The sequence below is a fragment of the Sciurus vulgaris genome (assembly GCF_902686455.1).
Source record: "Sciurus vulgaris genome assembly, chromosome: 13".
Taxonomy (NCBI): domain Eukaryota; kingdom Metazoa; phylum Chordata; class Mammalia; order Rodentia; family Sciuridae; genus Sciurus; species Sciurus vulgaris.
The window spans coordinates 77,534,253-77,547,033 of NC_136474.1; the positions used below are offsets into that span (position 1 = coordinate 77,534,253).

General features: G+C 38.7%; 1 protein-coding gene across 2 annotated transcripts in view; it reads left to right on the forward strand.

Moving 5' to 3' along the window:
• Positions 1 to 12,781, forward strand: part of DCC (DCC netrin 1 receptor) — a 1,229,995-nt gene that overhangs the window by 1,166,511 nt on the left and 50,703 nt on the right. Inside the window, exons 25-26 of one of the 2 annotated variants that reach the window (XM_079109018.1) lie at positions 654 to 729; positions 8,923 to 9,039. In XM_079109018.1, coding sequence (XP_078965144.1) covers positions 654 to 729; positions 8,923 to 9,039 — 193 coding nt within the window. The remainder of the gene's footprint in view (positions 1 to 653; positions 730 to 8,922; positions 9,040 to 12,781) is intronic. The other variant, XM_079109019.1, reaches the window with a different exon arrangement.

A 12,781-nucleotide genomic window follows, 5' to 3' on the forward strand; every position in this document is an offset into this window, starting at 1 on the left:
TTGTTTTCAAATAGCAGGCATCCCAATTGCATGTTAAATTATACAGCAGAGGTACAGACTTTCTTCTAAGCCCCCATCTCAGCTGTTGGCACAGATTCTGGCCTTTTTATTTCTCTCTGCCCTTTCAAAGCAACTCCTTCATTTATCTCCTAAGCAGATGTTGCAGTCAGGTACCTTATGCTAGCTCCAAAGATTGGCATATGGCTTCATCTAACCCATTGTCACCTTGCGCATGAATCTGCAGCCCACGAAGCTGCAGTAAGGAGCTTTCTGGCAGGCAGCCGAGGCCCTGGGGATTCAGCGCCACATCTCTTCTGATGCAGCGAAGCTCAGGGGAGAAGAGGAAAGGCAGCCAAAATAAGTCTGCTGCCAATTTTGGGGCTTCACGGGGTTCCTCCTGGGAGTGCTTTTGTTTCCTGCTTCCAGCTTGAATTGACCAAAGAAAGTGAGGAAGTGCCATGGAACACAGGTGCTCACATTCGCCTTCTCACTTCGCTCCCCTAGGAAGCGGGCCACCCACAGCGTGGGCAAAAGGAAGGGCAGTCAGAAGGACCTCAGACCCCCTGACCTTGGATTCATCATGAAGAAATGGAGATGAAAATATTGAGAAGCCATCAGGAACTGACCCTGCAGGAAGGGACTCCCCCATCCAGAGCTGCCAAGACCTCACACCCGTCAGCCACAGCCAGTCAGAAACCCAGCTGGGCAGCAAGAGCACCTCTCATTCAGGTAACCACTTGCTAGCTGGAGCAGGGAAAACTTACCCCTCTGAACTCCACAGGGGACTTGCCACTTCTCATGGGGAGCTATTCCCGACTCCTTTGTATGTCATTGTGGGTCATTTATCAATAATTAAAATTGCCTCATAGAAATTTGGTTGATGAACCAGTGATACATCTCTATTCTCCATCATCCCATTGCCTGCCTTAAACTTTAAAAAATTCTTGAAGTGAGAAATACTCAATTGGGAAATATTGAAATGAGAAGTCTAAATAACTAAGTTTTGTTAAATCTTGAACAAAAGTTATGTCAAGGCAATGAAGTTTGAAACTATCTGTGAATTTTTCACTTCCCAATCTCTACAGATAATTAAAAGTTGACTCTCAATCCCTTGTCGATTCCTCATTTTAGATAATCAGATTAGGGGCACTTGAAGTATGAAAACATGAAATGTTCTGTTATTTTGGCCTTGATTACCATGAAGATCAACCATCATCTCCAGACAATCCCATTACATGATTACTAGCCTAGTTTGGTAAGGTTTTGCTTGAAAGCTATTGTTATACAAGGGGATCTGAACAAAAATACCTGTTTTTTACTGAGTTGGTATGGAACAAATTGTCCAGGATCATGAAGAACTCTAAAGTGCTTTTTTTACTTTCTGTGAGTCCTCATATTATCTAAGTGCTTATGGAAGTAGAATAATCAAATATAAAAAAGTTCCTTCGTTGACTAATGTGATCATAGAATGAGTAGCTTCTATTTTTAAACGATTTTAGTCATTTGAATGCATAATTGGTTTACTGGACTTTGTCAACTCCAAAATGCATAAACAAGGACTTCAGACCACACATGCCTATAATCCCAGTGGCTCAGGAGGCTGAGGCAGGAGGATCACAAGTTCAAAACCAGCCTCAACAACTTAGCAAGACCCTAAGCAATTTAGTTCCTGTCTCAAAATAAAATATAAAAAGGGCTGGGCATGTGGCTCAGTGGTTAAGCACCCCTGGGTTCAATCCCTAGTAGCAAACAAACAAACAAAAACAAGGACTTCAATTCCTGATTTTCAACCATGGGTAGTTTAATATTCCTTTTCTAACCCTTAAATCATAGCTCATGAAGGATCCCTAACTTTTTTTCTTTTTTTGTCACTTTCAGTTTGGGGAGTTGAGTCCTTTTGAAAACTTCAATCTAAAATTTAACTTAAAGATTATCCTTCTTGCCAGGTACAGTGGCATACACCTGTGATTCCAGCAGCTCAGGATGCTGAGGCAGGAATATCACAAGTTCAAAGCCAGCCTAAGCAATTTAGTGAGGCCCTAAGCAACTCAGCAAGACCCTATCTCTAATAAAATATTAAAAAGGGTCTAGGGATGTGGCTCAGTGGTTAAGTGCCCTGGTTAAAAAAAAAAAAAAAAGAAAAAAAGAAAGAAAGACTATCCTTCTATCCTTTTTAGTGACTGGCTAGACTTTTGGGTCTGGGGACTGGGGATTACTGTTTGCTTTTTAAATCCCACAGCACCTTGGAGTAACGTGGAGAGGGGCAGAAAAGAGGGCATCTTTCCTCCTACCTCCCCACACTTTCTAGACTTATGACCCAAGAGGGATGGTTATCATGAAGAGGGAAAGAAGGAAGAGGGAGATAAGAAAGGACTCTGAAGTTCTTCATTGTCTTTCTGGATACATGGGTTAGCCCTGGTCACATCCAAATTCTGGGTCCCTTATGAAGAACAGTGTGAGTTATTTATGTGACATTTGGGACTTCTCCACTATCCAGTTCCATGATGTGAGATACCAGGTCAGGACTAAACTCCTTTTACCAGACACAGCTCTCCCCGTCAACCTCCTGGGCCTTTGCTGAGTCATTGTCCCCATGTGAATTCCAACAAGACTCAAGCAGGACCAACCTTCCAATGGCTCACCAGACCCTGAGGAAGCCCCTACATCCTGCAGTGCCCAGTGGTGAAGGTCCTTGTCCTCAACCACTGGCACTCTGTTGGCCTTGCCTTTTCCTCTATTTTGATTGACAGGGTAGAACAATAGACCTGCTGCCTGAACAGGCTTCCACCTGCCAAATAAATGAGAAACAAATGTCTTTCGAAGACACCTCCACACTTTGCAGGTGATTCATGTTGCAGCTTCACTCTTGGCTGGTCAGCAGGGAAGGGAGAACACTTCTGCCTCCTGTTGGAAGGGAAAGAAAAAGCCTCACTACTCTTGGACTTTTTCCAGTGACCTCTATGGTACCTCTTCCTTGCTTTGCCCCTTTACCTTTTATAAACTGAGATGACATTTGGGGGCATTCAGACTGGTTAAGATGTCCCTTCGGAAGTCCTAAGAGAGGTTTAACCTATGTGAACAGCTGTTTTCTTGAGAACAAGAAGATACTTCTGCCTATTTGTCCTCCATTTGAGGACCCGATTGCTTACTGTGTAATAACAGGGAAAATTGCCCTCAAAATCCTGAAAGTTATATTTGCATTGCATTAAAGGTCCTCTGTGTTCTTCTGGTTAAAAGAACAAAACTCAGCATGATACTTAATGGTGGGCTTTCTGAGTAGGCAGTAACTATGTGAGAAGAGATTATGTTCATTTCTGTGATTGGTATTTTTGTAAACTATCTTAATCCTCACAAAATAGTTTGAGATTGGTGTTATCATCCTCCTTATAAAATAAATGAAGTAATGAAGTTAAGATTGTATAAGTAACATGCATAAGATTTCAGAGTTAGTATGAAGTAGTCTGGACCAAAAATCCTTCTGAGTCTAAACTATGCTTTAGTGATCCAATTTCAATTAATTTATGTAATACATTTATAAAAGGACTTATCCTGTTTTCTGCCTGTGAAATTAGCTCTTTGGATAAACCAGAAATTAATTTACAATATGTACACTTTAGCCATGGAAAAGAGAATTAAATTAAGCACTAGCTGAGTTAATTTTTTTAATCAAGTAAAAATTAGTCACTTTTGGCCCTAATATATTCCCTCCTTCCTTTCTAGTTCTAGTCTCCAAGCCACTTAAAGCCTCCCTTATCCCCTAACCACCAGAATAAAGCTTCCCACTAAAATAACTAGGAAATTAGATAAGACATCTCTTACAATATATAATAAATTTCTGTTTTAGTCAGATTTTTTTTTGTTTCTGTGACTGAAGGATCCAACCAGAACAACTATAGAGGAGGAAGAGTTTATTTGGGGGCTCACTGTTTCAGAGGTCTTAGTCCATAGAAGGCTGACTCCATTCCTCAGGGCCAAAGGTGAGGCTGAGCAAAGACTCTACTGGCCAGATGCAAATATATACCCCCAAGCCACGCCCCAATTCCCACCTCCTCCAGTCACATCCCACCCCTTCAGTTACCACTCAGTTAATTCCTATCAGGGAATTAATTCACAGTTTCACTTAAGACTCTCACAATTCAATCATTTCTTCTCTGAACCTTCCTGCATTGTCTTACTTGTGAGCTTTTGGGGGACACCATATCTAAAACATAACAGTTTCAAAATTCTTTCCTTCACTCAAAATTTTAAAACAGAGAATGGTAAGATTTTATCTTCATGACTTATAAAATCAAATTTGCTTTCTTGAAATAAATTCCTAGAATAATTCTAATTAAAAAAAAAACCCACAGGGTTGGTATCTCACTTTGACTTCTGAAACACAAACAAGTAAAATTCAGCATTATGGCATTCAGTGGTATTCAACTTTAAAAACAAAAACGGTGTTCAGTTTAGTGAATAACATCTTTTAAAAGACCGTACAATGCCTAGTAGCCTATTTGACTGACCTTTTGTTATTTTAACTTATCTACATGTTTACTACTTATTTCTAAATATTTTATTTAAATTTCTCAACCCTGTTGGACCATGGCAAATAACATCAGGGTGTGTCTTTAAGAGACCAATCAGAAAGTGTTACTCCTGCTTCAGTCTGAGCAAGTCTTCCCCAGAGTCCATGTGTTAAAGGCTGGCCCCAGCCCACAGTGCTATTGGAAGGTGGTGGAGTCGTAGGATGTGAGACCTGTGGGAGGTCTTTAGTTCATGGGGAGCATGCCCTAGATGCAGGTTTTCGGAACCCAGCCTCCTTTTCACCTTGCATTTCCCAGACATGAGCCTAGCAGCATTTTCCACCACATGCTTTTACCATCATGTGCTGCCACAGACCTCAAAGCCACAGGGCCAATCAGTCATGGACTGAAACCTCCAAAACTGTGAGCCAAATTAAGCCTTCTCTCTTTATAAGTTGATTATCTCAGGTTAAAGTCATAGAAAACTAACACACTACTAAAAATGTATGCTTCAAAAACAATAATGGGAAAACAATTTTATTCAAATTCTCATTGAGTTCATATAATGCAGAAGACATGTTTGGGTAACCCTAAGATGGCGGCTGGCGTTGAGCTGAGAGGTGGCGCATAATTAATGTTAACACGGCATGATCTACTTTTGCCTGATTAGTTAATGTCTCCTTTGTGCTAATGGCCAACAGATATTCCTCATTCTTTCTTGATTGGTACCAAGGGGCGTGCCTCAATTGTGCTAATCCTAAGCTGATTGGCTGCCTTAGGTATATAAGACACACCTATAGGAAAGATAACCGGAGAAGAAGCTAGCAGAGAGGATAAGCAATGGTTAAGCAGAACCTCTGAATGATGGCAGAACGCAGGTTGCAGATTGCAGAATGGAGAAGTAAAGCCACACCTCTAGATAGCAGAGTGAAGGACGCAGGATGCAGGATGCACCTTTAAGAAGAAGCAGCAGAACTAAGAAGATATAGATCTCTTAAAGTGTAGCCTCTCCCATAAGCAAAGATTCTCTCTTAAGCAAAGTCTCTCTTTCTTTCTTTATGCAAAGACTCTCTCTCTCTCTCTCTCTCCTCTCAAAGCAAGTAAGCCTCATTTCTTCTATCCTCTATAAACAAGCAAACAAGCAAGAAAGCAGCTCACTAAAGAGAAAGATAGTAGAAGTAGCTCAGTTTCCAGTCCACCTTCGATAAATACCCGCGCAATTGTTGCTGCAGGCGGTAACAAATTGCCGCGGGCAGTGACAATATAATACCAATAGTAGTCTATTCCTAGAATTTAAAGGTAACTACAAGATTGAAAACATACATGGAAACCCCAAATACCAAATGACTTATAGAAAACTTTGTCACCATTTTCATAGTTCTAGAATTGCTTTTTATTTTTAGAGAACCATTCCGATAGTGTTCTTGACTTGATTTCACCTTTTGTTCTGGCTGGATATTGTCTGACCGTCTCTGTGTTGACAGTTCTCCTGCAACACTTGAAAATTGTGTCATCACTTCCAGCCTTCATGACTCCTGATGAGAAACCCACTGCAAATAAGTTGTTTTCTTCTCATGACCTTTAAGATGTTGATGCTGTCTTTCGTTTTCAGGAAATTGTGATATGTGTGGCATGAATTTCTTTAGTTTTATCCTGTTTTAAGTTTAATGCATATCTTGATTCTGTAGATTTATGTCCTTGCCAAATTTTGGAAATTTTCCATCCTTATTGAATAATTTTTTTTCAACCGCACACTCTTCTTTCTTCATTCATTGACTTTGTGGATACAAAATTTTCTATAGGAAAATATAATTTTTTTTCTGTTCTTCCCCAGAATTAAGGCTTTCATAAGGTTGCCACTCAAACGTTAAATGCTCTGGCCCCCTCAGAAACTCTTTAGATAATTTTACAGTTGAAATGTACTTTCTCGTTTTAAAAAATAATTTATGTATATGTGTACGTGTCTATGTACACGCATATGTGTGTAGACAGTGCATGTGTATGTGTGTGTGTTGTGTGTGTGTGAAACATGTTTTCAAATATGTGCACATTAAGGAATAGTTACATTGAGCTAATTGGCATATATATTTTTGACACATTGGTGGTAAGAGCACTAAAACTCCATTCTGTTAGAGGTCTTAAGTGAATGCAACACAGTATTAATTATACTTTCTATATTGTAGGTTAGATCTTTTGAACTTATTCTCCTAACTGAAATTGTTTGGCTTTGACCAACATCTTCCACCACCATCCCATTCTACAGGTCTATTCCACCCATCATGCTACTCTCTGCTTCTACAAATATAATTTTAAAGTGTGTGTGAGTGTGTGCGTATAATTGACCAAATATAGCAAATTTTGACTGGTTTCCTTAATTAACAAAAGTCATGGGATATAATCAAAATGAATTTCATTTTTCTTTTCTACACCCACTTTATTCTCACGGAGAAATCGTTCTCTTGCCCTTTTTGTAGGACTTCAACATTACTGATCATTCTGAGTTAGAAAACCAAAAGAACACTTCTTTTAAAATGCTCTCATCTTAGGTCACAGTCTCAATTCAGCAAATAATGAGACCTCTGAGCATGGCTGTGCTTTCCTCGCTGAGATGGAATCTGATGTGTGTGAAGACAGTCGAAGTTCTTTTTCCTTGCTTCTTTCCAGCTATAAAACTGAATACCCTTTCTGTACCGCTGATTAAAGGAGAGGGAGACAGCAGGAGTAAGGGCAGCAGGAAGTTTTTTTATCAACTGCTATTTTCACATTATTGTTGACCTCTGAGTTTGACAAAATTTAAACATCATTTTCTCCCTAGAAGCATTTATTTTTATGGTCTTTAGAGAACTCAACAATGCTTTTGGTCATATATATACTTATATTTGGTCATATATATATTTATATATATATGTATAAATGTATATGTATATATATTTATATATATATGACCAAATGACCAATATATATATTTATATATATATATACAATTCTTTTTTTTTTTTTTTTTTTGCGGTGCTGGGGATTGAACCCAGGGCCTTTTGCTTGCAAGGCAAGCACTCTACCAACTGAGCTATTTCCCCAGCCCACAATTCTTTTATATATATACAATTTATATATATATATATATATATATATATACAATTCTTTAAATTTATAATTTTTAAAAATTACACATAATAGGAATGAAATCAACCAAAATGTGTTGCCATACTGTGCGTATATGCTGGGAGATACTTTCTTTTGTGGACAATTTCAAGCCAGTGTAGGAACCCTTATTTCCCTTTTTGCTCTTCTGTACAGTTTCTTCCAGATATCCAACTTTCCACAAAGTTTTGTGAGACTAGCTTGTTGGAAAGTATTATTTATTTTTTAGAGGAATTTTGGAGTTTAGCCTGTTTTTCTTTTGTTGTTGTTGTTGTTGTTGTTTGTTGTTTGCTGTGTAGAATTGGAATGGTTTTATTTGTTGCATATGCATTGGTATAGTTTTTGCAGGATGTGTACAGATTCAGATTTAGGCAGGTACCATTATCTCATGTACAAGGAAGGTTTCCCCAGAATTATTTTTAATTTTAAATTTATTAATTATGATTTTAATATAAAAATGTATATGATTTAAAAAAAGATTTTAAAAGTTGTGAAAAATAGTATCCAAAAGAGTAAAGATTGTGTTTCCCTTTTCTTCATCCCAAATTCCTAATCCCTTTCACAAAGAGCGGAGCAATATTAAAATTTTTTGTGTGACTTTCCTGAACAGGTATTATGTATTTACATATAGATTTGTATATTTGTGAATATACACATATGTATTCAAATATAGTGAGTACACATATGTAGTGAGTATGCACTATATGCTTTATATGTGTATCACATAAATGAGAACATATGAAAAATCTATTCAGAACTTCAGTTTTAACGGACATTTTTATTAACTTTTCAAATCTTCACTTTTCTCATTACTTTTTGTGACTCTTTAGTATGGCAATTTATGGAATCTTATTTAATAAGATAAATTAAATTCATCTAAGCATGACCAACCATCTTTATCTTTAAAGAATGTAACTTGTTTCTGATATTTTTGGTAGTAAGATTTAATATCTTCTAGCTTAAACTAGCTGCATGGATTTTAGTAAATTAACACAATGGAGTATTATGCGGATGCTAAAATCATTTCACTGATATATATTGACAGATAAAGATATTCATTTTATTTTTAAGCAGATTAAAAAATACTATGCATTGAATAATGCCATTTCCAAAAAACAAGATGAAGGCATGGTTAATTTTATGGGTGTACAAAATGGATTATTTGGAAGAAAGTAAATGCTATCATTTGAAACACCTGTAAGGATAGTGAGACATTTGAATGACATAAGTGTTAAATTTTTAAAAAATCTGTTTATCAAAAGTGCTTTTCCCTTAGGTCAAGATACCGAGGAAGCAGGGAGCTCCATGTCCACTCTGGAGAGGTCACTGGCTGCCCGCCGAGCCACTCGAGCCAAACTCATGATCCCCATGGAGGCCCAATCCAACAATCCTGGTGAGCAAAGCTTATTGCAACAATGAACAAATGAAATGCTTTCCATGCATACATTTTCTATAACATACCAAATTATCAGCTAGAATTAAAATTTTTCTGTGAACTCTCTAGACAAAAATAATGAAGAATGACTAAAACCATATCATTTACAATTAGAAACCATCATCATGTTTGTGTTATTGTTGAATTTTTGTATATATTCAAATAGCGTCTGTTGGAAAGTAGATAGCTACATATTTAAGAAATTGTAACAACATGAATTTATGTATGTAAAAAGAACTGACATGTGTGTCTGTATTATTGATCTTGATCTGATGATCACCTTCATAGCTCTATTTTTTACTTTTTCTAATGAGTCCAATTTTCATACTTTAATAAATCCAGCTCTGTGGGAGCAAATGTCATCAGACATCTACTTATTACCCACTCCCCGTGGAAGGTTTCTGTCTGGCTCCCACTTCACTGATGATATTAGCATCCAGGGATCACTTTCTTTCCAATTACCTGTATGATCAATCTTGGTAATTACACTGTTCATGCAGATAATCCATCTGATACCCTGGACTGTTAGCTCCTTTATGTTACCTGCAGTGATATTGGCTCCATCCCACCTCAATTCATCAATTCCATGTCACACCAAACCAATACAAAGTGCCAGTTTCTACCATCCTTCCATCACCTTACTATGAGTTTACTGATACTTATTTTATTGCCCCCTTGCCAGCAATTCTTCAGTTCCTCTAGAACCTTCAGTTCATTAGCTCTGCCATCCTCCCCCTGTATTCCATCTCCCTGGTGTGCTATTTCCCTCCAAACTCGACTTACACTCTGTAGTCATTTGTTATCTCTGCCTCATCTCCCTTGATCCTCCTTCCCTATCTTACTCACCTGGAAAAAATATTTCACCCTGATTAAATTAGCAACTCCACCAATATTTACCCTGTGCACTAGAGAAAAACACATAGCCTTTCTTCCATGGATCACAGGTCCAAGGTCAACTCTCATCTATTTGGAAATGCCAAAGCATTCCTCTAGTGGTCATTTCATTGTATAAGATGAATTTTTTACATTTATTGTGACATTTCAGACTCAAAACCTCCCTCCTTTCACCACTCTTAACTAGAAGAGAAGCATTCAGAAAATGGCATTTTTATCTTTGCATCAAATCTTATTGACCTGTCTGTGGTGCTCCTCTCCTCTTCTTGCAGACTCTTTTTTCCCACTGAGGGGCTGTTGGGTGATCATCCCTTATGCTTCATGCATTATTGGTTTTCCTCCTCACTGATCACTTAGTGGGCAGAAGGCGTGCAAACATCAACATTCCATCCCAACTCCTGTTTTAAAACACTCCTGCTCGATCCTACTTCTCCCTCCAACAATTCTCCAACAATTCTTCCCTGTTACTGAAAAATTTTAAAAGTTGTCTACAATTACTCTCTCCTCTTTCTAATCTTTTTTATTACTTTTGATCAGATTTGCACACTCTCCACTGAAACCAAGTTTGCCAAGATTATCACTGCCTCTACATTGTCCAATCAAAAGGTCAAGTCTCACTCTATCAGCCCAATTTGGAAGAGGGTCACACTTTTTCCCTGAAACCCTTTTTTCCCTTAGCTTGCAATATACTAAATGTCTCACGTTTTCTTTCCACTCCATTAACTGCTGCTCCTCAGGATCTTTTATATATTCCCCCTCTTCTTCCTGACCTCTTAGAGTCAGAGAGTGCCCGGAGTCAGACTTAAGACTTCCTCTGTCTACACGAGTATCTGAGTTTATAGGATTTAGATGGATAGCCCTAATGCTATCTAAATGCTGATGGAACCCAAACTCTATCTCCAGCCTCATCTCTTTTTAGGATCCTTATCAACTTCCTTATCAGTGGGCAGCTTCTCCAAATGGCTATCTATGGGTGTGCAAGCTATGCTTACAACAGCACTCTTGCTTTTCCATAATTCTCTCTCCCTTACTCCAAACCTGTTCATTACACCATTTTCTTTGTTGCAAGAAATGGTACCACTGTTCACCTATTTACTCTGATCAGAAACACTAGTTTCGTTCTTCTTTATTCTGATTTCCTTCAAGTTCCAAATCCAATTGTTCACTGAACCGTATACTTTCTAGTTGCAAAATATGACCCAAGTCTGATCACCCTTTCCATCTTTGGTCAAACCACCATGTCTCTGACAGGTGAGTAGACTATAGCAATAGACTTATCTAGCCCCCACAATCAGTTATCTACATAGTTGCAATGGTGTCCTGGACTATGTTTCTCCTCTGTGACTTCCCATTACATGTAAAATGACCATTTTGCTCTCTTCTATGAGGCCCCAGTTGTCTGTCCTCTGTGGTATCCTTCACTTAACCTCCTGATGCTCCCCTGTAAACCATCAAAGATGTTACCCCTCCTCTCTGTTCCTTGTACAATGCATTTCAACTCAGGAACTCTGCACTTGATGTTCTCTTCCCCTGACACCTCCTTCTGTAGGTATGTACGTGGCATGCCCCTCTTATCATTCAAGCCTCTGAGTACTGCCATCTTCATACACAGATCTTCCCTGGACTTTGCCTAACCACAGAGCATCTCTGGCACTCTCTTCCCTCTCTGTTCTGCTTCATTTTCTTTATTAGTGCATAGCTCCATCCTGTTTGCCTTTTTGTGCTTATTTATGTATTATTTGCTTCCCATATTTTGACATAATCTCTCTGAGGGTAGCACTGTGCTGGTTTTGATCACTTTGTACCCCTAGTACCCAGAAGAGCACCTGGCTCTTGATATACCATCCATAGTTTATTCAAATGAACAAATGAATAGTTGTTAGATTTTAATTGCCCTGTGTTGCCTCTGCCCTCTGTTCCAATATGTCTCTTCTCAATTTTATGGCAATAAATACAAAAGCATAAATACATTCATTACGCTTGTAATGGATGCCAGCTGTTTAACTCATGGGGTGGGTACTGTTTGTTATGTCCAATTCATTATGCCTGATTTTTGATAAGGGAACTGAGGGTTGGGAGGTGAGTAACGCTTTCTTCCACGCCTCTGGTAAGTGGTAGAGCCAGAATTTGGGCTCAGAAGCCTGGCTGCAGAGTCCTTCTCTTCATCGTTATTTCTCCAATCACGAGTTGTGTTTCCCAAGTGGATGATCAGAATGATTTCACCGTAACTCTGCACAGCTAGCTGTTCTCCTTTCTCTCTCATAACTTTCACCACGTGGAGAAAGCTACACTTGGCTGCCTCTTTTCTCCCCACTGGTCACTTTCCCTTGTAACTAAGTTCTACCTGTGTTGATCTTCTCCAGTTTTCTTCTCAAAACTCACTGTGCTTCAGAATCATTGTGGAACCTCTTTCTCCCAAATATAACTGCCTAGTCTAGCAGGTTCCCATATCCCACTCATTTTTCTTTCACAGCATCTTTGAATCCCTGGCTCCCGTCCTGCTCTGCTCACATTTTGTCCTCTTCTGTATGACCTCGCCCTTGAACTATGAAGAGGGCCTCATACCTAGTCTTCCTGTCTCTAGCATCTTCCAGACTCTTACACATCCTGCCTGCCAGATTTCTCCCTGAAAGAAGCTAAGCATGGCATTTTGCTCTATAAATTTCTCTGATGGCTCCTATGGTCTGCCAAGAGAAAACCAAACCAAACAAAAATGACACACTCCTCTGTTTGTAAGATTAGCACCTGGTTTCTTATTGCAAGACCCTTGCAACTACCCTCAGCGCTTGCTAAGCAAGACTAGTTG